Here is a 26,570-nt window from a genome sequence, read left to right on the forward strand (position 1 = left end):
TATTTAACATATTAATCATAGTTCTTTTTGAAGCTCTTGTCTATTAATTTCAGTATCTGGGTCCCCTATGGATCTGCCTTTATTGCCTATTTTGTATTCAGTCTCTGTCTTTTCACATAACATGAACATGAAATTTTTTATTGGTGCCAAACATTGTACAGTCATACCTTGGAGATGTCACAGGTTCAGTTCCAGACTACTGCAGTCAAGTGAATAGTGATAAAGCAAGTCAAATGATGTTTTTGGTTTTCTAGTACTTGCAAAAGTTAATTTATACTATACTGTAGTATTTCAAATATGTAATAGCATTATTTCTGAAAAAACAAACTTTACTGCTAAAATATCTCAACCATCATCTGAGCTTTTAGTGAGTCCTAACCACTGATCCCAGATCACCATAACAAATACAGTAATAATGAAAAAGTTGGAAACAGTGTTGGAATTGTCAAAATGTGACACAGAGACATGATGTGAGCAAATGCTGTTTGAAAAATTGTGCTGGTAGACTTACTTAACTCTGGATTGTCAGAAACCTTCAGTTTAAAAAAAAAAAGAATGCAATATCTGTAAAGCACAAAAAAGTGAAGTGCAATAAAATAAGATATGCTTGTGTTTACCAACAAAACAACTGCTACAGGAACAAGTGTCATTCAAAGATGTATGTGTAGACTTCACCCAGGAAGAGTGGTATCTGTTGGATCCTGATCAGAAGATACTCTACAGAGACGTGATCTTGGAAAATTACAGCCACCTTGTCTCAGTAGGTAAGAATTTTTTTCTTTGTGACAACCAGTAGCATGCATTTCTTACTTGATGAAACATAGGAACTCCCTGTGGAATTTTCTGACTTGAAGCTTAAGCTTCAAGGATGTGAGATGACTAATCTCAGTTGGCAGCTCGAGAAGGTGCACCTTTTACCCATCATTTTTTCAAAGTCACTGAAGCCAGGCTGTTTAGCCATAGTCCTGTATTATTTTCTTTTAACAGGGTATTGCATTACTAAGCCAGAAGTGATCTTCAAGATAGAGCAAGGAGAAGAACCCTGGATACTAGAGGAAGTACTCCCAAGCGAGGGCCACCTAGGTGAGTCAGTGAGTTCACAGGCAGGTGAACACCAGAGAAAATGAGATCTCATGCCAAGTCTTACAAGGCTTATAAATTCATTAAATCTCATTAGAGTAGATTGACAAGGAACAGTCTGAGTGGCATGAAAACAAGAGAGTTTGGTTTCCCAGGAGTCAGATAAGGTACATTCCACCAACCTATGACTACTTTGATGGCAAGTATGTGGTCACTGCTAAACCTGTTAATCCCCTATACTAGTCTCATCATACTCTTGTTTTTTTCCTTTCAAAGCCATCTTCTACATCTCTTCATTATCTTGTTTCACTGATACTGCTCAAAACCAGAACTGTGTCTGTATTTTCTCATACCTGGCTTAATTTAGTTCCGAATTTATTTTTAAAGCATCCATTTAATTATCTTTCACTGGTTGACAAAGTTCCTTACTAAGAAATGGAATGAAAGTCTTTCATTGACTCTTACATTGTGGTCCTATTTATCTCAATGTCTATCTGCCTTCCAGAATTTTTAATTTATATTAAACCCCATACTGTCTTACAACTTGAATTTCATTTATAAAATCTTGTTTTTCTATCTACAACTTTCATTCTTGTTTACTTTGCCTTTTCTTTTTTTTTTTGTAGATAATTATTTTTTATTGAAGGGTAGTTGACACACAGTATTACATTAGTTTCAGGTGTACAACACAGTGATTCAACATTTATATACATGATAATTCTAGGTACCAGCTATCACCATACCAAGTTGTTACAATATTTTGACTATATTCCTTATGCTATACATTACATCCCGGTTACTTATTTATTTTACAATTGGAAGGGTGCACTTTTTTTTGTGTGTGTGTGAAGCATCTCTCATTTCTATTGATCAAATGGTTGTTAACAACAATAAAATTCTGTATAGGGGAGTCAATGCTCAATGCACAATCATTAATCCACCCCAAGCCTAATTTTCATCAGTCTCCAATCTTCTGAAGCATAACAAACAAGTTCTGACATGGAGAACAAATTCTTACATAGTGAATAAGTTACATGGTGAACAGTACAAGGGAAGTCATCACAGAAACTTTCGGTTTTGCTCATGCATTATCAACTATAAACAGTCAGTTCAAATATGAATACTCATTTGATTTTTATACTTGATGTATATGTGGATACCACATTTCTCTCTTTATTATTATTATTTTTAATAAAATGCTGAAGTGGTAGGTAGATACAAGGTAAAGGAAGAAAACATAGTTTAGTGTTGTAAGAGAGCAAATGTAAATGATCAGGTGTGTGCCTGTAGACTATGTGTTAATCCAAGCTAGACAAGGGCAATAAAACATCCACGTATGCAGAAGATTTCTCTCAGAACAGGGGGGGTGAGGTGCTAAGCCTCACCTCTGTTGATCCCCAATTTCTCACCTGATGGCCCCCCTGCGACTGTGCCCGTCTTAGGTTGTTCCTCCCTTAAGGAATCTTACCCGTCTCTGGCTAAACAGTCATCTTCCGGGGCCATACAGGGAAATGTAAAGTTGGTAAGTGAGAGAGAAGCCTTATTGTTTGAAAAGGTAAGCTTTTTACTTCTTTGCATATTTATGCCCTGTGGCTTCTATGCCCAGCATTTGTCTTGAGGTATCTTTACCACTTGGAAGAATTATGATACTCGGTAAATTCGATATGAGGAACGAATTCTATTTAAGGGTTGTAATTAGGAAGGAAGAAGAAAAACTATAGAAGTAGCAGGCAGAAGAAAACATGGGAAGATTGATTATTTCTTTGACATATCTTCTTGTAGAGTAACTTCAGCATGTATAGGTTTTAAACTACTAATTAAATCGCGCACCCACATTAACATAATAGGAGTATAGTTACATAACCAAAGTATACCTGTAATTACCATCCATCTCCAGTGAAACCAAGAAAACCAGTTAGGCACCTTAGGCATTTGTGAAAACTTATCTATGATAAGGTGGATATTGTCCAACTGAACTTGAACAGTCTGAGAGAAATCAGACAAATTAAAACAACCCATTCCTGGGGACTGTTCACATCCTATATGTTCTTTTAACAGTAAATAGTCTGTAGTTGTAAGATTTTGGAGTGCTACAATTTGCACTTCTCCTAATTCTTGGTTGAGTTCCAACAGTATAGATCCAGTCAAATTTGTTGTTTTACTGTATGCACAGGCCAGCTTAGATATCTCCTTCATCATTCCCATGGCAAGTCCAGGAACTGGTGGGATGAGTGCATCTACACCTGTAGCACTGCGTGGACCTTTGTTAGGGTTTTTTGATGATCGTCTTCTGGCATGAGTCTTTAAGAGAGTGCTGATGTTGGAAGTTCTTTTTCTTATCGTATCTTAGTTCATTTTCGGGGTAGCCAAATTAGGCTTTGATCCTCTATATAAACACAAACAGACCCTTTGCCTACACTTTTATATGCCCTTTATACCCTTGTGTAGAACTCATTGGAGGTCACCACACAGGAACTGCCTTTTTTTTTTTTGGTATCATTAATCTACACTTACATGACGAATATTATGTTTACTAGGCTCTCCCCTATACCAGGTCCCCCATATCATCCCCTTTACAGTCACTGTCCGTCAGCATAGCAAAATGTTGTAGACTCACTACTTGCCTTCTCTGTGTTGTACAGCCCTCCCCTTTCTTCCACACCCCCCATTGCATGCTAATCTTAATACCCCTCTTCTTCTTCTTCTTCCGCCACCCTTATCCCTCCCTACCCACCCATCCTTCCCAGTCCCTTTCCCTTTGGTACCTGTTACTCCATTCTTGAGTTCTGTGATTCTGCTGCTGTGTTGTTCCTTCAGTTTTTCCTTTGTACTTATATTCCACAGATGAGTGAAATCATTTGGTATTTCTCTTTCTCCGCTTGGCTTGTTTCACTGAGCATAATACCCTCCAGCTCCATCCATGTTGCTGCAAATGGTAGGATTTGCCTTTTTTCTTATGGCTGAGTAGTATTCCATTGTGTATATGTACCACATCTTCTTTATCCATTCATCTATCGATGGACATTTAGGTTGCTTCCAATTCTTGGCTATTGGAAATAGTGCTGCGATAAACATAGGGGTGCATCTGCCTTTTTCAAACTTGATTGCTGCATTCTTAGGGTGAATTCCTAGGAGTACAATTCCTGGGTCAAATGGTAAGTCTGTTTTGAGCATTTTGATGTACCTCCATACTGCTTCCCACAATGGTTGAACTAATTTACATTCCCACCAGCAGTGTAGGAGGGTTCCCCTTTCTCCACAGCCTCGCCAACATTTGTTGTTGTTTGTCTTTTGGATGGCAGCCATCCTTACTGGTGTGAGGTGATACCTCATTGTAGTTTTAATTTGCATTTCTCTGATAATTAGCGATGTGGAGCATCTTTTCATGTGTCTGTTGGCCATCTGTATTTCTTTTTTGGAGAACCGTCTGTTCAGTTCCTTTGCCCATTTTATAATTGGGTTATTTGTTTTTTGTTTGTTGAGGCGTGTGAGCTCGTTATATATTCTGGACGTCAAGCCTTTATCGGATCTGTCATTTTCAAATATATTCTCCCATACTGTAGGGTTCCTTTTTGTTCTATTGATGGTGTCTTTTGCTGTACAGAAGCTTTTCAGCTTAATATAGTCCCACTTGTTCATTTTTGCTGTTGTTTTCCTTGCCCGGGGAGATATGTTCAAGAAGAGGTCACTCATGTTTATGTCTAAGAGGTTTGTGCCTATGTTTTCTTCCAAGAGTTTAATGGTTTCATGACTTACATTCAGGTCTTTGATCCATTTTGAATTTAGTTTTGTATATGGGTTAGACAATGGTCCAGTTTCATTCTCCTACATGTAGCTGTCCAGTTTTGCCAGCACCACCTGTTGAAGAGACTGTCATATCGCCATTGTATGTCCATGGCTCCTTTGTCAAATATTAATTGACCATATATGTCTGGGTTAATGTCTGGATTGTCTAGTCTGTTCCATTGGTCTGTGGCTCTGCTCTTGTGCCAGTACCAAATTGTCTTGATTACTATGGCTTTATAGTAGAGCTTGAAGTTGGGGAGTGAGATACCCCCTACTTTATTCTTCTTTCTCAGGATTGCTTTGGCTATTCGGGGTCTTTGGTGTTTCCATATGAATTTTTGAATTATTTGTTCCAGTTCATTGAAGAATGTTGCTGGTAGTTTCATAGGGATTGCATCAAATCTGTATATTGCTTTGGACAGGATGGCCATTTTGACGATATTAATTCTTCCTACCCACGAGCATGGGATGAGTTTCCATCTGTTAGTGTCCCCTTTAATTTCTCTTAAGAGTGACTTGTAGTTTTCAGAGTATAAGTCTTTCACTTCTTTGGTTAGGTTTATTCCTAAGTATTTTATTTTTTTTGATGCAATTGTGAATGGAGTTGTTTTCCTGATTTCTCCTTCTGTTGGTTCATTGTTGGTGTATAGGAAAGCCACAGATTTCTGTGTGTTGATTTTGTATCCTGCAACTTTGCTGTATTCTGATATCAGTTCTAGTAGTTTTGGGGTGGAGTCTTTAGGGTTTTTTATGTACAGTATCATGTCATCTGCAAATAGTGACAGTTTAACTTCTTCTTTACCAATCTGGATTCCTTGTATTTTTTTGTTTTGTCTGATTGCCGTGGCTAGGACCTCCAGTACTATGTTAAATAACAGTGGGGAGAGTGGGCATCCCTGTCTAGTTCCCGATCTTAGAGGAAATGCTTTCAGCTTCTCGCTGTTCAATATAATGTTGGCTGTGGGTTTATCATAGATGGCCTTTATTATGCTGAGGTACTTGCCCTCTATTCCCATTTTGCTGAGAGTTTTTATCATGAATGGGTGTTGAACTTTGTCAAATGCTTTTTCAGCATCTATGGAGATGACCATGTGGTTTTTGTCTTTCTTTTTGTTGATATGGTGGATGATGTTGATGGACTTTCGAATGTTGTACCATCCTTGCATCCCTGGGATGAATCCCACTTGGTCATGGTGTATGATCCTTTTGATGTATTTTTGAATTCGGTTTGCTAATATTTTGTTGAGTAGTTTTGCATCTATGTTCATCAGGGATATTGGTCTGCAGTTTTCTTTTTTGGTGGGGTCTTTGCCTGGTTTTGGTATTAGGGTGATGTTGGCTTCATAGAATGAGTTTGGGAGTATCCCCTCCTCCTCTATTTTTTGGAAAACTTTAAGGAGAATGGGTATTATGTCTTCCCTGTATGTCTGATAAAATTCCGAGGTAAATCCATCTGACCCGGGGGCTTTGTTCTTTGGTAGTTTTTTGATTACCGCTTCAATTTTGTTGCTGGTAATTGGTCTGTTTAAATTTTCTGTTTCTTTCTGGGTCAGTCTTGGAAGGTTGTATTTTTCTAGGAAGTTGTCCATTTCTCCTAGGTTTCCCAGCTTGTTAGCATATAGGTTTTCATAGTATTCTCTAATAATTCTTTGTATTTCTGTTGGGTCCATTGTGATTTTTCCTTTCTCATTTCTGATACTGTTGATTTGTGTTGGCTCTCTTTTCCTCTTAATAAGTCTGGCTAGAGGCTTATCTATTTTGTTTATTTTCTCGAAGAACCAGCTCTTGGTTTCATTGGTTTTTGCTATTGTTTTATTCTTCTCAATTTTATTTATTTCTTCTCTGATCTTTATTATGTCCCTCCTGCTGACGTTAGGCCTCATTTGTTCTTCTTTTTCCAATTTCGATAATTGTGACATTAGACCATTCATATGGGATTGTTCTTCCTTTTTTAAATATGCTTGGATTGCTATATACTTTCCTCTTAAGACTGCTTTTGCTGTGTCCCACAGAAGTTGGGGCTTAGTGTTGTTGTTGTCATTTGTTTTCATATATTGCTGGATCTCCATTTTGATTTGGTCATTGGTCCATTGATTATTTAGGAGCATGTTGTTAAGCCTCCCTGTGTTTGTGAGCCTTTTTGCTTTCTTTGTACAGTTTATTTCTTGTTTTATGCCTTTGTGGTCTGAAAAGTTGGTAGGATTTCAATCTTTTGGAATTTACTGAGGCTCTTTTTGTGGCCTAGTATGTGGTCTATTCTGGAGAATGTTCCATGTGCACTTGAGAAGAATGTGTATCCTGTTGCTTTTGGATGTAGAGTTCTGTAGATGTCTATTAGGTGCATTTGCTCTACTGTGTTGTTCAGTGCTTCTGTGTCCTTACTTATTTTCTGCCTGGTGGATCTATCCTTTGGGGTGAGTGGTGTGTTGAAGTCTCCTAAAATGAATGCATTGCATTCTATTTCCCCCTTTAGTTCTGTTAGTATTTCTTTCACATATGCTGGTGCTCCTGTGTTGGGTGCATATATGTTTAGAATGGTTATATCCTCTTTTTGCACTGAGCTCTTTATCATTATGTAGTGCCTTCTTTATCTCTTGTTACTTTCTTTGTTTTGAAGTCTACTTTGTCTGATATTAGTACTGCAACCCCTGCTTTCTTCTCACTGTTGTTTGCCTGAAATGTGTTTTTCCATCCCTTGACTTTTAGTCTGTACATGTCTTTGGGTTTGAGGTGAGTTTCTTGTAAGCAGCATATAGATGGGTCTTGCATTTTTACCCATTCTATTACTCTGTGTCTTTTGATTGGTGCATTCAGTCCATTAACATTTAGGGTGACTATTGAAAGATATGTACTTATTGCCATTGCAGGCTTTAAATTCATGGTTACCAAAGGTTTAAGGTTAGCCTCTTTAGTATCTTACTGCCTAACTTAGCTCACTTACTGAGCTGTTATATACACTGTCTGGAGATTCTTTTCTTCTCTCCCTTCTTATTCCTCCTCCTCCATTCTTCATATGTTGGGTGTTTTGTGCTGTGCTCTTTCTAGGAGTGCTCCCATCTAGAGCAGTCCCTGTAAGATGTGCTGCAGAGGTGGTTTTTGGGAAGCAAATTCCCTCAGCTTTTGTTTGTCTGGGAATTGTTTAATCCCACCATCATATTTAAATGATAGTCGTTCTGGATACAGTATCCTTGGTTCAAGGCCCTTCTGTTTCATTGCATTAAATATATCATGCCATTCTCTTCTGGCCTGTAGGGTTTCTGTGGAGAAGTCTGACGTTAGCCTGATGGGTTTTCCTTTATAGGTGACCTTTTTCTCTCTAGCTACCTTTAAAACTCTTTCCTTGTCCTTGATTTTTGCCATTTTAATTATTATGTGTCTTGGTGTTGTCCTTCTTGGATCCTTTCTGTTGGGGGTTCTGTGTATTTCCGTGGTCTGTTCGATTATTTCCTCCCCCAGTTTGGGGAAGTTTTCAGCAATTATTTCTTCCAAGATACTTTCTATCCCTTTTCCTCTCTCTTCTTCTTCTGGTACCCCTATAATACGGATATTGTTCCTTTTGGATTGGTCACACAGTTCTCTTAATATTCTTTCATTCCTGGAGATCCTTTTGTCTCTCTCTATGTCAGCTTCTATGCGTTCCTGTTCTCTGGTTTCAATTCCATCAATGGCCTCTTGAATCCTATCCATTCTGCTTATAAACCCTTCCAGAGTTTGTTTCATTTCTGTAATCTCCTTTCTGGCATCTGTGATCTCCCTCCGGACTTCATCCCATTTCTCTTGCGTATTTCTCTGCATCTCTGTCAGCATTTTATGATTTTTATTTTGAATTCTTTGTCAGGAAGACTGGTTAGGTCTGTCTCCTTCTCTGGTGTTGTCTCTGTTATCTTGATTTGCCTGTAATTTTGTCTTTTCGTGGTGGTAGGAATAGTTTGCAGAGGTGGGACAAGTGACAGCTGGAAGAACTTCCCTTCTTGTTGGTTTGTGGCCTTCCTCTCCTGGGAGAACAGCGACCTCTAGTGGCTTGTGCTGCGTAACTGCGCGCACACAGGACCTCTGCTTCCTGCCTGGCTGCTATGGAGTTTATCTCCGCTGTTGCTGTGGGCGTGGCCTGGCTCCCACTGCTGCTCCAAAGTGGTGGAGTCGCGTTGGAGGGGAGCAGCCGGGAGGCTATTTATCTCTGTAAGGGGCCTCCGTGCTCCCTGCAGCACAGGGGATTAGGGTACCCAGAGATCCCCGGATTCGCTACCTCTGGATTAAGTGTCCCACCCTGCCCCTTTAAGACTTACAAAAAGCACCCGCCAAAACAAAGCAACGACCAAAAAAAAAAAAAAATCTGAAAATTAAATAAATAAATAAATAAATAAGTAAAAATGGCCGCTTGTTTTTCTTTATTCTCCGGTGCCAGCCTTAGGCATCTGCTCACCGGTCTTGTTGCCCTGTTTCCCTAGTATTTGGGTCCCTGTCCCTTTAAGACTTCCAAAAAGCGCTCACCCAAACAAAACAGGAAAAAATTTTTAAAAAATGGCCGCTCGCTTTTCTTATGCCCTCCGGCGCCAGGCCTCCGGTACCCGCTCACCGTTCTTGCTGCCCTATTTCCCTAGTATCCAGGGCCCCGCGAATGCACTGTGTCTGCGCTCTGGTCCGATTGCGGGGGCTGGGTGTTCAACAGTCCTGGGCTCCGTCTCCCTCCTGATCTGCCTATTCTTCTCCTGCTGGGAGCTGGGGGGAGGGGCGCTCGGGACCCACCCGGCCGGGGCTTGTATCTTACCCCCTTAGCGAGGCACTGGGTTCTGGCAGGTGTGGATGTGGTCTGGATGCTGTCCTGTGTCCTCTGGTCTTTATTCTAGGAAGAGTTGTCTTTGTTATATTTTCATAGATATATGTGGTTTGGGGAGGAGATTTCCGCTGCTCTACTCACGCCGCCATCTTGGCTCCACCTCTCTTTGATCCATTTTGAGTTTACTTTTGTATATGGGGTTAGACAATGGTCCAGTTTCATTCTTCTACATGTAGCTGTCCAGTTTTGCCAGCACCATCTGTTGAAGAGACTGTCATTTTGCCATTGTATGTCCATGGTTCCTTTATCAAATATTAATTGACCATATATGTCTGGATTAATGTCTGGATTCTCTAGTCTGTTCCATTGGTCTGTGGCTCTGCTCTTGTGCCAGTACCAAATTGTCTTGATTACTATGGCTTTATAGTAGAGCTTGAAGTTGGGGAGTGAGATACCCCCTACTTTATTCTTCTTTCTCAGGATTGCTTTGGCTATTCGGGGTCTTTGGTGTTTCCATATGAATTTTTGAATTATTTGTTCCAGTTCATTGAAGAATGTTGCTGGTAGTTTCATAGGGATTGCATCAAATCTGTATATTGCTTTGGACAGGATGGCCATTTTGACGATATTAATTCTTCCTACCCACGAGCATGGGATGAGTTTCCATCTGTTAGTGTCCCCTTTAATTTCTCTTAAGAGTGACTTGTAGTTTTCAGAGTATAAGTCTTTCACTTCTTTGGTTAGGTTTATTCCTAAGTATTTTATTTTTTTTGATGCAATTGTGAATGGAGTTGTTTTCCTGATTTCTCCTTCTGTTGGTTCATTGTTGGTGTATAGGAAAGCCACAGATTTCTGTGTGTTGATTTTGTATCCTGCAACTTTGCTGTATTCTGATATCAGTTCTAGTAGTTTTGGGGTGGAGTCTTTAGGGTTTTTTATGTACAGTATCATGTCATCTGCAAATAGTGACAGTTTAACTTCTTCTTTACCAATATGGATTCCTTGTATTTTTTGTTTTGTCTGATTGCCATGGCTAGGACCTCCAGTACTATGTTAAATAACAGTGGGGAGAGTGGGCATCCCTGTCTAGTTTCCGATCTCAGAAGAAAAGCTTTCAGCTTCTCGCTGTTCAATATAATGTTGGCTGTGGGTTTAACATAGATGTACTTTGCCTTTTCAAGTACTTAAATTAGTATTCTTCATTAAAAGTGTTTAGACACTGCATGGTACGTAGTAATGGCTAGTTGTTATTTCACTTATTTTAAATTAGAGCTCAATTTTTTGCTTAACTTAAATAGTCAGATTTTATGACCTTAATCCACCAGCAGCTGTATCCTAAAAAACTCAGACTTGATCATGAGAGTATTGATTAGGGTGTCTTTCCTTGTTGGGATTTTGTTTTTCCAAAGAGAGAGCCCTTTTTTTTCCTAATTCTGCCATTTTAATAATTATTTTGTTGATTAACTATAAAGCCAAGTTTAGAAGAGGTCATTCTTTTACATCCATTCCAAAAACATTCCGTTGTGTTTTTCCTAAATGCACGTTCCTATATTTTGTCCTCATGCATTACCACTAAGCAGTACACTTTGGAAATAATTCATATGCAAATTGCTTTTTGAGAATCATTGAATGCACCATCTCCTCAATGAAGTCAGAGGAAACAGGATTTTGGTAACACTAGTCAAGAGCCAGACTGTCATCTTAACAAAGTCTGTAGCATTAAGCAAGGGATCTATTTACATTACACTGAATTATACAGGCAGTAACTTCTACAGGCTGCAAGTGGACACTGAAAATAGTAGGGATGTTGTAGAGTTTGTTGGCTTTGGTTCTTTTATTATTGTGTTTTTGAGGTTTATTATTTTAAATTAAAAGTAGCATCTACTGAAGGATGTTGAGCTTCCATGGAGAGCTGAGGCCAGAGTGCAGCTAGTTAAGTGAAAGGTGTGCTGTTGGAATGAGCAAGTTAGGAGATCCAATTTGAACTGTACAGAAGTATTTTTAATGGGCTTGTGGAATGGTAGCTTGAACACTTAATGCAAATCCAGTTTGTGGAATGTTTATTTTTGTTTTGATTCATTGTTGCCAGGATAATAACTGTGGGTCCTTGGAGTAGTGGGCTGGGGATTATCATAGATTTGTTTTTTTAGCATGTGACACGTTGCATTGGGTAGCAACAGTGAAGTAAAGCTAAGAATTTTAATGACAAAGTTTTACTGGAGATCTTAGAACCATGCAGAGAAATGCAATCCTTATGGGTCCCATAAGTAAGTAAAAGCCACAGATAAAGTAACTTAGGTATAAAAGCAGAAAACCTCAATATAAAAGATAAAAATATAAAAGATAAACTTAGGTTTAAAAGCAGACTTAAAGGTCAGCAGTGCCTCAGAAACAAAATTGTTTTGGGGGAAAACCAGCGGATTGAAGTGAAGAATCATGAGACAGTGGTCACACAAACTCAGTAACAGCTGTAAGGAAACAAAATGAACCTAGTTCTGCAGAGATGCTTGCCCCTCATCTGTTTTGTAGTTACTGTTGGACCTTTGTGTTATTGTGAATTACAGCTAAATAGAGAGCTAGGGTCTGGAGTAGAGCATTGGCCCTTAAAACATCAGGAAATAGGTGCTTTCAGAAACCTATTTTGGTATTGCTATATAAAGTGGAAAAAAAAGGAATGACAACAGGATATTAGTGAGGATCCTACCACAGTAATCAAGCTGTGAGAAGATAAGGGAAAAACCATGATTTGCCTCTGCCAAACTGAATTTTTCCTCTAATTTTTCTCAGGCTATTTTCCTTTTTTGGTTGAGGGTGGAGGCTGGGAAACTCCTTTGTTGAACTCATCCAGTTCCAGTTCTCTCAGTTTTCTGCTCTGTAAATGAAAAACTCAGAAACTCTCCACCCCTTGCTCACCATGTCTTGAGTTATTTCAACTTCTCTCTTCTGCCTCTATCATAGTATTTTTAAAAAATAAGTATTCCCTGTGAAGTATATTAAAGGAAAAATTAGATCCTGGGCCATAGGACTATTACTTTGAACCTGAGGAAGTTGGTGTTTGTGGAAGTACAGTTTGGTGTTGATGTGCAGAGTAGTATTCTTGTAAAACTCACACTCCAGTAATCTGTGTTTGAGGGGATTAAGACTGAACTCTCTTCTGCCTCCACCATACAGTTCATCCTCCAAAAGCCCTTGACTAATCTTCACTGTCACTTTATTCAGTGTTTAAGGTTTCTGTTGGACACACCCTGTTCCTTGAGTTTCCCTCTTTCTGAATCAGCCACTCCCCAGTTCCTTGAGCTTTGAATTTTATTTCACCCTTTTCTATCCAGTTTTGAAGTTTATATATATATAATATTAAATGACATTGCCAGTTTCCTTGCCCAGTTTCCTGTAGCAGGTATGTATTTTCCACTCAAATCAGAAACGTAAAGGAAATGTATACTTGGATTTAGTTCACACTAGGGACCTGAGCCTAAAACAAAAGAATTGACTATATAATAGATCATTTATGTAGAAGTCCAATTCCCTTTCAAATGTTCTAGGATTCATAAGATGTGGTTATTTTTCTCATTTCTAGAAGACTGGAAAGTTGATGACCTGATAGAAAGCAGCCAGGAAAATCAAGATGAACATTTTTGGCAACTTGCTTTCACCACCAACAAAACATTAATTTTAGATGGTAGTGACAAAATAAGGAAAACTTTCAACCTGGGTACACATTTGGTTCCTTCAAGAAATTTTCCACGTAAGGTATGTGACTCATGTGAAATGAGTTTGAAAAATATTTCAGGCTTAATTATTAATAGAAAGAACTATTCTGGAAAGAAACCTGATGAGTTTAATATATATGAAAAATTGCTCCTTGATATTAGGCATGAGAAAACTCCTACTGGATGGAAATTGTATAAATATCAAAAAAGGAATATCCTTAATCATAGCCAGCATCTCGCTCAGCCAATTTTTGACCAGGCTTTTGAGTACAATGAAAATGGACAAGGCTTCCATGAGGAGGCAGCCTTGTTCACAAACAAGAGAACTCAGGTAGGAAAGACGCTCTGTAAATATAATGAATGTGGAAGGACCTTCATCGAAAGTTTAAAGCTCAGTTTATCTCAGAGAACTCATTTGGAAATGGGGCCATATGAATGCAATATTTGTGGGAAGACCTTCTATATGGACTTAAGATTGGGACATCGGCGAGCACCTATAGGGGAGAATCCTTATGAATATAATGGAAATGGGCAAATCTTCTGTGACAATTCAACTTTCATTATCCATCAGGGAACATACACAAAGACTCCCCATGAATATAAAGTAAATCATAAAATGTGGGAAAAATCACCCATCTTTAAACATCAGGTAATACACATGGGGGGAAACCCTTATGAGCACAGTGAAAATGGAAATAATTTCAACAAAAAGTCACATCTTACCCAACTTAGAAGAGCTCACTCTGGAGAAAAAATCTTTGAATGTGGTGAATGTGGAAAAACATTTTGGGAGAAGTCAAACCTCACTCAACATCAGAGAACACACACTGGAGAGAAACCCTATGAATGTACTGAATGCGGGAAAGCCTTTTGTCAGAAACCACACCTTACCAACCATCAGCGAACACATACGGGAGAAAAGCCCTATGAATGTAAGCAATGTGGGAAAACGTTCTGTGTGAAGTCAAACCTCACTGAACATCAGAGAACACACACAGGAGAGAAACCCTATGAATGCAACACATGTGGAAAATCCTTCTGCCACAGGTCAGCATTAACTGTACATCAGAGAACACACACAGGAGAGAAACCCTTTATATGTAATGAATGTGGGAAGTCCTTCTGTGTGAAGTCAAACCTCATTGTACATCAAAGAACTCACACTGGAGAGAAACCTTATAAATGTAATGAGTGTGGGAAAACCTTCTGTGAGAAATCAGCTCTCACTAAACATCAAAGAACTCACACAGGGGAGAAACCCTATGAGTGTAATGGATGCGGGAAGACCTTCAGTCAGAGGTCGGTACTCACTAAACATCAGAGAATTCACACAAGGGTGAAAGCTCTTTCAACATCCTGATGTTCAGAAGCTTTCATCCACTCTTTCAGTTTCTTAATACAGTATTTTAATGTGAGATTAATGAAATCCAAAGAATGGACTAGAAATGCTAGAAAGTGATGTCTCATGCATACTTCAAATAATAACTTAGAGTAAAACTTGATGTTTAAGTATGTGAAAGCTTTCAAGAAAAAACATAAAATTTGTACCGAGGGGAAATTTATTCATTTAAGTAATGTAAAAATATTTATAATTTGTGTTATGTAGTGCCATATCCTAGATGTGATACCAAATTTTTTTTGTAAATATAATGAATGATATTCAGTTATACCCATAGTCATAGTGGAGTCTGAGGCTTACAAAAAGTTGAATGACAATAGCAGTAAACAAACATGAAGAGTCCCTGATGTTTGCAAGCCTTATGTGAATGTGCTAATATAACAAATTTGAGGTATGCTTGGTTTGTATACTGGAGCCCAACATGCTTGTAAAGAGAAAATATAAATCCCTAGTTATATAAGCGTTGCAGCCTATTTAATATTTCCCACACTACCACGAGAATATAGGTTAGCATAATTATGTATGTATATATAAATGTTTTTATACACATCCTCACAAACAGTGGTGTGCTCTAGAGTAAGTTCATGCTGGCTTACAAGTACTGCTGATTGTTAAATTTTTAGGAATTTTGTGAGCCAATTGTTAAATGGTCATTATTTTAAAAAAGGGTAGTGAATACTCAACACTCACCACTTCCTAATTATTTTACATTTTTCAATTATCTTTTTTCTTTGGGTTACTTACTTACTGAATCTACATGGTGAAAAATACAGGCATACGTCAAAGATATTGTAGGTTTCATTTCAGACCACCACAATAAAATTTACACCATAGAAGATTTAAAGTACAAGTCACATACCCCTTCTATTTCCTGATGTAAAGTAAATATTGCAATAAAACGAGTCAATGATTTTTTGGTTTCCCAGTGCATATAAATAAAAGTCCATGAAGTGTGAAATAGCATTATGTCTGAAAAAAGTTAATACTTTAGGTTTAAAAATATTGTTAAAAAAATGCTACCATCACTTGAATTTTCAGTGAATCATAATCACTGATCACAGATCACCATAACAAATACAATACTAATGAAAAAGTTTGAAATATTGTAGGAATTACCAAAGTGTGACAAACACAAAATAAGCAAATATTACTGGAAAAATGGCATCAAGATTGTGGTAGTGCCACAAATCTTCAATTTGTGAAAAACAGAATCTAAAATGTACAATAAAATGAGGTATGCCTATATAATGGTGTGCTTACTGTACATCTCTTACCAACTCTGTTCAGTGCCACATGTTGGTAGCCTGGCTTTAGTGGGAGTATTTACACCATAACAGATTTAAAGTACAAGTCACATACCCCTTCTATTTCCTGATGTTAATAAATGGCTATGGACATTATTGCTTAACTGCCTTTTCAATAAAAGAACCCAAAAACAATGTTTGTGAGGTTTTTAAACTACCTCTGCATCAGCCCTATCTTAGCACTAGCATAGTCTCTTTAGGGTTTGGCCAGTATGTTATTTTACAAGTATCACCTACCTTTCCCCTGATGTTCACATATGTGAATGAGTATGGCCATTATTACTGAGCTACCACTTATAAAAAGAATAAAACAATTTTTTATGTTTTTCAGCTGCTTCTGGGTCAGTCAGTAATGTAAATGCTGCCAATAACAACGGTTCTTAACACAAGTTTTGCGAAGGTTAACATCAGTTATAAACAGTAAAGCTGCGCTGTACAAATAAAAAGGTAGTGGTATGTAATGAAATGCCTCTTTTATTCTCTTGGTGTCTCATTGCTATACCTGTTTAGGCATGCTATATTGTATGTACCCCAGAAACTGTGTATTTGTACTTAACAGAGTGTCATGTACTATCTCTGCCCCTTTGTCCTGCTGCTCTCCATGCTTCCTTGGAACACTTGATAAGCAGCTCCAAGAGACACTGCCCACCCAGCAACCATTCCCTACTACTTAACTTGCTGGAGTCTGTTTTGTCTCTGTCCATCCTTCCCACAGATGATTTAGGAGTAAACCCAGATTAGTCTGGGTTAATCATAGCGATCCTTTCTAATGATTTTGTTGGGGTGGACATGTGACCAGTGAAATGTTTGGAAAATACTCAGCAGTACTCTGGGAAAGTACTCGTGATAAAATAGTGTCATGACAGGAGAAGACAAGAAAAAATGGTCTCTCTTCTGCTGGACTTTTTCATATCTGTGTGTTATACCAGATTATAGTTTATGGCCCTGCAGGGCAATAGCCTGGAGATAACAGCACACATGATGGTGAAAGCCTAGCTCAGAGGTGACATCACTGAGCTGCACAACTATCTGGACCTGCTGTACTAGGACTTTGTATTACTGCGGTATTGACAGTTCCTTATTTATTCTTAGGGCTGTCTGTTTCTTAGAGTTGAATGCATTCCAGCTGATAGAAATACTTTTCTAAGTTAATGTTCTATACAGTGATTGGGGGAAGAATGGTTTCTTTTCACAGGTTAATTTAATGATAGCTATTTGTGTCAGCCATGGTGCTAATGAAAAACTCCCAGCTTAAGATTTTAATGAAGGACTTTAAATTACAGTGCCACGGGCCAGAGACAAGGGATACTGAAGCACCTAGAGACTAGTATCAGGAGGAAGCTATCACGGTTCTAAATACTAAAGAGACAAAGGACAGAAACTGATGTTATCAGAGCCTAGTCAGAGTTTCTCATGGAAGAGGGGTCACCTTATATATAGGAGATGTCACTATCAGAATTATAGCACCAAATTGCTGGGGCCTCCCTTTGGAGAATCCAGTCAGATGCCGTGTATAGGTGAGCCAAGGAGAGCACAAAGTGGAGAGAAGGTCTGGGTGGAGCCAGTGGAGAATAAGCAACACAGTGTTTTTATCCTATAATCCCTATGTAAGCTCTCATATTAGAAATAAAGTTATTTTACTAGTTGAAAATTAAGTGTTTCTGCTTCATTGTGGTTTTGCGTCATCATAAGTAAATTCTTTTTGGAACTGAGCACTGTGGCAAGTATCTGACATGCATGAAACACATTATTCGTATATCTTGTGGGGTTTCCTGTTATATGTGGTATGAGGTAAGCAGCTCTTCTGAAAAAGGGTGAGGTAATTCACCCTTTTTCATATTGGCTTGTTATTATTGCATTTTTATCATGTACGTAAATATTACGTGTAGTGGCTATCTTGTTCAATGCACTTTTCTATGTTCCCTCCAGTGTTACAACCTGTCCTTAAGCACAGAGTTGTGAGCACACCCTCGATGATACCATCTCTTCTTGAGCAACTTGTATGGATCTAGGAATGATCATTTGTTACAAAATAGGCTAGTGAGAACCCATTCTAGAATATTTCTACTGAGAAGTCACCATAACCACATAATTTGTGTCCTTGGTGCTGCCAGCAGTCATATCAAGGAAATACATCTGCAAGAGAGAAGATGGTAAAAAGCGTTACAAAGTAGCAAAATAAAAATAGAAAAAATTGTCAGAAGGGTGGTTTGATTTTATATAGTATGTAGAGAGAAAGATCTCACTTAGGAAAGCTGCAGTGGAGGGAGCAAGCCATTCAAATATCTGGAGGAAGTGTGTGTGTGTGTGTGTGTGTATGAGAAAGACTAACAACATGTATATCTGATTTCACGAAATAACACCCTAATTAACTCTAATGTATTTTAATGTTTTATTTTGAATTATATTGTATTAAAAGAAATGCTTGTTCCCATATAGTAAACTGATTTCACTACCAATGAATGGGTCATCTCCCAGAGCTTGAAAATGCTCAAGTATGTAAAATCAGAAAAGGAATTGCTGGGTCATCAGTATGGCTTTCTGAAATGCTTAAACAGTTGAAATTCCCAGGACCTGGAAATTGTTTCCTGATAAACTCCCAAAAACTTGTTTCTTGGGAATTGGGCCCATATTCTGGTTTGAACTTGGCCTCCCCTTACTTGTTGTGTTCTTGTCACTTCACATCCAGCTTGTACGTGGCTGGGAAGGGTAGAGCCATAGCCTCTGGAAGGGTTCAACCTGTGATAAATATCCCAGACACCCTCAGCCTGGAGAGTGCAGCTGTAATTGCCCTGGACCTACCCATTTATCTGGGGGGGGAAGGCTTACCCTGTTACAGCTCCTATTGTTTCCACTGAATCTTCATCTCCCCTCAGTGACCAGACACTGGATAACCTCAGTCTCCCAGTTTTTATCTGAGGAACCATACCTTCCTTAGACCTCTTAGACCTTAGACATGAGGAACTGATGTCTGCACATAGACACCACTTTTTAAGAGCAAGTGCCCCTCAGATACTTGGGGAGGTGAAGTGATGCTTACTGTATTGCCTCCTCCCCAACCATGTCTGGAGTCCGTAGTTTGGGATGCTTGATCCTCTGTGGGCTCATCTACAAAATGGTCATGGTTAACTCCATCTGAAAGAGTTTACCTGCACACACAAGCTAAAAATTCTCACTTGTCTACTCCTCAAAGGAAGCCTAAGTCCTCAGAGAATAAGAGAGGCATTTTGAACTCTAGTTCCTAATGAAGGCATTTTCTGCTCCTGTGGGTCTGGCCACGTTCCTTAGAAAAGGAACTTGGAGAAGAGTGGCAGGTGGCTGATGCCCATGGGGTAGTGGTACTACCAGGACTGGCTGCTGCTGTGCTGATGGTCCATACCAGCACCCAGATTGGGAGAAGAGGGCATAAACATTTATGAACTATAATAGGAATATTCTTCAAACCCTCCCACCTTAGATATTTCCCCTGAAATAACTGTTTTTGTTCAGCATGTATCCTGGGCCTTTTTCCATGCATTTCAATCCATATATGTGTACCAATAGAGAATTTGTAATAGACTGGATTCTTATGGGAATTTGAGCTTTGCAAATCAGAAATACTGTCAAAGTATTAAAGTCCTACATTGCAGGCATAATTATAAATACCATTTCCAAATCATATTTTGTTGCCTGGAATTATGTCATTTTAAAGCTAGCATGCCCAGTGATTTGCAAGTTGTAATTGCTACTAAAGAGAAATAAACCTTATCATTTTTAATAGCCTATGGATGATCTACTTTATTGGTTTCTGTTTTTCCCAAATGATCTGGTGATTTGTGCAGATACTCCATTATATAGTTTAAAACAAAATCCTATAAAAATGTGTCAGTTTTAAAATTGGTAATGTTAGCGGTAGTAATGAAAAACATCTGAACTTAAGTAAGTTTGGAAAAGCAGACACTGGAAGGTTGTGAGGAACTATGAAACACCATGCACTTAATAGGTAATGATGAGGAAATAATTATGCTCATAAATACAAATAAAGTGGCTTTAAAATACCATAGGAGTCATAGACATATTCTCTAAAACGTGACCTTCAATTTTATTTATATGGGAAATTTAATGAAAAAATAATACTACTACTCTCTATATTTAGCTGTAGGTGGATTGTAATTTTGTCTATGGTATTTGGCTTGACTTCTTATATTTCAGTTTTCTGTTTGGGTACACACACAGAGTCTTAGAATAGAATACACACTGCAAATTCCATTTGTCATTTCACAATACGTCATTAACATTTTTCTATTTTTCTCACATGACATTTTTAATGACTAGGATTTCATGTTAGGGCCAATACCGTTTAACTTGTATCTCATTGAAAGTGGCTTCCAGTATTTTTATCATCATAAGAAAACACTGGAGGAACACCTTTGACCATCCATCTTTGTACATTTCTCCAAGTTTTCTTCTTAGAATTTCTAAAAGTGTAATTTCTGGATTCAAATTTAAGTTCATTTCATTTTGGATTAAACTGACACAAGAAAGGCTGCATGGATTTCACTCCTATCCAAAATCTGGAAATGTGGGTTCTCTAAACCCATTTCCTACAGTAGATCCTATTCTTTTACATTTTTTCCAACCTTATTTATATGACATTGTAAGACAGTTTTTATGTTGACTTTCTAGAGATATTGAGCAAATGAACACTATTTGTTGATTGCTCATCTTCAGTTTATTAACATTGGCTCATGTCTTTAGCCTCATTTTAATTAAGGTGCTCATTTGATAATAGCTGATTATAAAATATTACTATTGTATTCTTAGTTTGTATGCTCTTTGTAATAAACTAAAGATGACTTTACCTCTTTACAGCAACAATGAGAGCTATATATAATAGCTTTTATCACTTTGTATTTTTCCACATCAAAATTATATCCTCTCCAATTTTTTTGGAATAAACTCTAAAATTTGTCTACAGAAGGATTTTTTTCAAGTTCAGATTTCATAAATTCAAACTTTGAAATAATTTTTTATCTTTGCAAAGATGTCATGCATTCTCAACATTAAAATCAACATCTACTCTTACTATGCTCCTGGAGATAATCAGTTACAAATTTTTATCCATTTCTTTGAAATATCACCATTATCGTGTACAAAGTTATGCAGTCTTAAGACTTTACATGTTTTTTTTCCTGACTCAGGACTAAAATAACTACTTTAGCTATTAAAGATATATCTTCAGCTAAGCTCTAGTCTGCATTTTCACAAAATTTTTGACTCCTCATTATTCCATATAAAATTTGCATTTGTTCTAGCAACAGAATACAAAAAAGAAAGTGGAAACACAAAACTTTGTTGAGATTTTGTTTGGAAGGTTTTTCCAAAATATACTTCATCTTTTTATTCAGGAAAATGATTTGTAACTCTTACTACTTATCTTGTAAACTACTATTCAATGAAGATTTATAATTTCCTTCATATAGACTACACATTTATTTATGTCTAGATAATTTTTTATGTAAACTTGTAAGCCCCTAGAATATATTATCATCGTGGACATAGGGAGACATTTTATATTATTAAAATACATTTACCAGCTTTCTATCAAGATCTTTGCACCATCAATATTAAAGATGGTGGTGTGAGAGGTGAGACACAGCCTTCTTCCTAAAACTGCATATAATATAAAAATATAATTATTATGACTAATCCTGAAAGAGCAACAGGAAAGAGGGCTGTGCCAAACTGCATATACCTGGAGAAAAGAATAAACCTCATGGAACAGGGTAACATACCAAAGCCATGGCCCAGCTGGACCCAAGCCCTTCCCCCACCCCAGCTCACTGGCAGGAGGAAGAGAAATGGCGCAGGGAGGGAGTGGAGGCCAGGGGCTGCTGAATACTTAACTGGAGATCTGCTCTGGGAACACAAACCTACATTTCATGGTGCTTTCATGGTACTCTCATGATTAGGGGGTTGGAAAGCTGATACAGGCAGAATACCAGGAGAGACTGAGATTTCAGCCACTTGTGGAGATTAGGGATCCATACCCAGCTGCTCTGGGACAAAAGAAAGGCGGGCAGTCTGAGAGACTTCCTAACAGCAAGAGGGCTACTAAAGGGGCAAGGATTGCACAGAGCTTACTGCTCAAGAGAAACAACAGGTAGATAAAATTGTCCAGGTGCACTCTGCCCAGCAGGTTGGGAACTTTCTTGATATTCAGGTGCTCTAGCTCCCTGCCTGGCTACACAGCTTGAAGGACCCCTCTGTGATGCACAGCCTACTGCACTTTTCTCCCGGCCAGCCCAACCTGCCTCGTAAACTGGCAAACCCTTGGCATTAGGCCAGCCAGAGGGAAGTCCCATCTACAGCAACTACAAACACGAAGCATAGAGGCTTATACCACCTGTGCACCCAGCCCACTGGTTCAGGCAGTGGAGGCAGGCATAGCAGCTGGGAAGCAGGAAAAAGCTATTTCCTTCCCCCAGGCAACAATACTGCTCCCCTGAGACCCCTGACATTGCTTAAGTGGCTGAGCAGCTCCAGAGAGTAGAGATTCTGGGCACTAGAGGGTGCCATATACAAATATGAAATGCCAAAGAAACCTGGTTCAGAGTAAAATTATGAATACAACCCCTGAGAAAGATTCTAATGAAAATTGACTCTCATGATTGACTTTCATGATTCTCATGAAAGTTCCTGAAAGGGATTTCAAAATAAAATTCATTAACATGCTCATGGAGGTACAGAAAAATATTCAAGAACTCAGGAATGAATTCCGGTCAGAGATCCAATCATTGAAGAGCACAATGGAGGGTATTAAAAGCAGATTAGATACAGTGGAGGAGACAATAAATGAAATAGAAATTAGAGAAGAGGACTACAAAGAAGCTGAGGCACGGAGAGAAAAAAGGATCTCTAAGAAATGAAAGATTATTGAAAGAACTCTATGACCAATCCAAATGGAACAATATTCACATTATAGGGGTATCAGAAGAAGAAGACAGAGAGAAAGGGATAGAAAGTGTCTTTGAGGAGGTAATTGCTGAAAACTTCCCCAACCTGGGGAAGGATATAGTCTCTCAGACCATGGAGGTGCACAGATCTCCCAACACAAGGGACCCAAGAAAGACAACACCAAGACATATAGTAATTAAAATGGCAAAGATCAAGCATAAGGACAGACTATTAAAAGCAGTCAGAGAGAGAAATAAGATCACATATAAAGGAAAGCCCATCAGGCTATCATCAGACTTCTCAACAGAAACCTTACAGGCCAGAAGGGAGTGGCATGATATACTTAATGCAATGAAGCAGGAGGGCCTTGAATCAAGAATACTTTATCCAGCAAGAATATCATTTAAATTTGAAGGAGGGATTAAGCAATGTCCAGATAAGCAAAAGCTGAGAGAATTTATCTCCAACAAACAATCTCTACAGTGTACGTTGGAGGGACTGCTATGGATTGAAGTGTTCCTAAGGTTTAACAGCTGTCACCAGAGGTGATAAAACCAGTTAATTACTAAGCAAATGCAAAATTGAGTTGACTATCCCCAAAGTCAATCAAGGGATAGACAAAGAGTACAGAATATGATACCTAATATATAAAGAATGGAGGAGGAAGAAAAAGGAGGAGAAAAAAAACCTTTAGATTGTGTTTGTAATAGCATATTAAGTGAGTTAAGTTAGACTCTTGGAAGGTAAGGAACTTAACTTTGAACCTTTGATGACCACAAATCTAAAGCCTGCAGTGGCAATAAGTACATATCTATTGATAATCACCCTAAATGTAAATGGACTGAATGCACCAATCAAAAGACACATAATCACTGAATGGATTAAAAAAAAAGAGACCTAACTATATGCTGCGTACAAGAGACTCAATATAAACCCAAAGACATACACAGACTAAAAGTGAAGGGATGGAAAAAGATATTTCATGCAACTAATAGCGAGGAAAAAGCAGGAGTTGCAGTACTTGTATCAGACAAAATAGACTTCAAAACAAAGTCACAAGAGACAAAGAAGGACATTACATAATGATAAAGGGGTCAATCCAACAAGAAGATATAACCATTATAAATATCTATATGCCCAACACAGGAGCACCTACATATGTGAAACAAATACTAACAGAATTAAAAGGGGAAACAGAATGCAATGCATTCATTCCAGGAGACTTCAACACACCACTCACTCCAAAGGACAGATCAACCAGACAGAAAATAAGTAAGGAGACAGAGGCACTGAACAACACATTGGAACAGATGGACATAACAGACATTTACAGAACTCTACACCCAAAAGCAGCAGAATACACATTCTTTTTGAGTGCACATGGAAGATTTTCAAGAAGAGATTATATAATAGGCCACAAAAAGAGCCTTGGTAAATTCAAAAGGATTGAAATTGTACCAACCAGTTTCTCAGACTACAAATGTATGAAACTAGAAATAAATTACTCAAAGAAAATGAAAAACTCACAAACACATGGAGGCTTAACAATATGCTCTTAAATAACCAATGGATCAATGACCAAACTAAAACAGAGATCAAGCAATATATGGAGACAACTGACTGTAATTCAACAGTGCAATATCTGCGTGACACAGCGAAGGCTGTGCTAAGAGGAAAGTATATTGCAATACAGGCCAAACTCAGGAAAGGAAAACAATTCCATATGAACACTCTAAACTCACAATTAACGAAAGTAGGAAAAGAAGAACAGATGAGGCCCAAAGTCAGTAGAAGGAGGGACATAATAAAGATTAGAGCAGAAATAAATAAAATTGAGAAGAATAAAATAGAATCAATGAAATCAAGAGCTGGTTCTTTGACAAAATAAACAAAATAGATAAACCCTTAGCCAGCCTTATCAAGAAAAAAGAGTCTACACACATAAACAGAATCAGAAACAAGAAAGGAAAAATGACGACAGACACCACAGAAATCCAAAGAATTATTAGAGAAAACTATGAAAATCCATATGGTAACAACCTGGATAACCTAGAAGAATTGGACAACTTTCCAGAAAAATACAACCTTCCAAGGCTGACCCAGAAAGAAATAGAAAATCTGAACAGACCAATTACCAGCAACAAAATTGAATTGGTAATCTAAAAACTACTTAGGAACAAAACTCTTGGACCAAATGGCTTCACTGCTGAATTTTATCAAACATTTAGTGAAGACCTAATACGCATCCTCCTTAAAGTTTTCCAAAGAATAGAAGAAGAGGGAATACTTCCAAACTCATTCTATAAGGCAAGCATCACTCTAATACCAAAACAAGGCAAAGACCCCACAATAAAAGAAAATTACAGACCAATACCCCTGATGAACATAGATGCAAAAATACTCAACAAAATATTAGCAAACTGAATTTGAAAATACATCAAAAAGATCATCCATCACGATCAAGTAGGATTTATTCCAGGGATGCAAGGATGGTACAATATTCAAAAATCCATCAACATCATCCACCACAGCAACAAAAAGGACAAAAACCACATGATCATAGATGCTGAAAAAGCATTCGACAAAATTCAACATCCATTCATGATAAAAACTCTCAAGGAAATGGGTATAGAGGGCAAGTACCTCAACATAATAAAGGCCATATATGACAAATCTGCAGCCAACATTATACTTAACAGCGAGAAGCTGAAAGCTTTTCCTTTAAGATCAGGAACAAGACAAGGATGCCTACTGTCCCCACTTCTAGTCAGCATAGTACTGGAGGTCCTAGCCACGGCAATCACACAACACAAAGAAAATGCATGCAGATTGGCAAGGAAGAGGTTAAACTGTCCCTGTTTGCAGATGACATGATATTGTACATTAAAAAAACCCTAAAGAACCACTAAAAAACTATTAGAGCTAATATCTGAATTCATCAAAGTTGAGGGATACAAAATTAATACACAGAAATCTGTTGCATACCTATACACTAACGATGACCTAGCAGAAAGAGAAATCAGGAAAGCAATTTCATTCACAACTGCATCAAAAGAATAAAGTACCTAGGAATAAAACTAACCAAGGAAGTGAAAGACTGAGAGAAATTTAAGAAGATACCAATAAATGGAAACACATCACATGCTCATGGTTAAGAGAATTAACATTGTCAAAATGGCCATTCTGCCTAAAGAATCTACAGATTCAATACAATTCCTATCAAAATACCCACAACATTCTTTGATGAACTAGAGCAAATCGTTCAAAAATTCATATGGAACCACAAAAGACCCCGAATAGCCAAAGCAATCCTGAGAAGGAAGAATAACGCTGGGAGGATTATGTTCCCCAACTTCAAGCTCTGCTACAAAGCCACAGGAATCAAGAAAATTTGGTACTGGCATCCGAACAGAGCCATAGACCAATGGAACAGACTAGAGAGCCCTGATAAATCCAACATATACAGTCAATTAATATATGATAAAGGAGCCGTGGATATACAATGGGGAAATGACAGCCACTTCAACAGCTGGTGTTGGCAAAACTGGACAGCTACATGTAAGAGAATGAAACTGGAT

The 26,570-nt window shown here is 38.1% G+C and overlaps 1 protein-coding gene across 7 annotated transcripts in view; it reads left to right on the forward strand.

Moving 5' to 3' along the window:
* Positions 1–20,886, forward strand: part of LOC118929357 (zinc finger protein 248) — a 31,929-nt gene extending 11,043 nt beyond the window's left edge. For 5 of the 7 annotated variants that reach the window (XM_036919377.2, XM_036919375.2, XM_057505796.1 and 2 more), the window contains 3 exons: positions 638–764; positions 988–1,083; positions 13,221–15,664. In XM_036919377.2, coding sequence (XP_036775272.1) covers positions 638–764; positions 988–1,083; positions 13,221–14,713 — 1,716 coding nt within the window. In that variant the 3' untranslated portion in view covers positions 14,714–15,664. Of the gene's footprint in view, positions 1–637; positions 765–987; positions 1,084–13,220; positions 15,665–16,387 lie in introns of those variants that run through there. The other 2 variants (XM_036919380.2, XM_036919378.2) reach the window with 2 other exon arrangements.
* Positions 20,887–26,570: the final 5,684 nt, after the last annotated feature.

The sequence above is a fragment of the Manis pentadactyla genome, chromosome 8 (genome assembly GCF_030020395.1).
Source record: "Manis pentadactyla isolate mManPen7 chromosome 8, mManPen7.hap1, whole genome shotgun sequence".
NCBI classification, from domain to species: Eukaryota; Metazoa; Chordata; class Mammalia; order Pholidota; family Manidae; genus Manis; species Manis pentadactyla.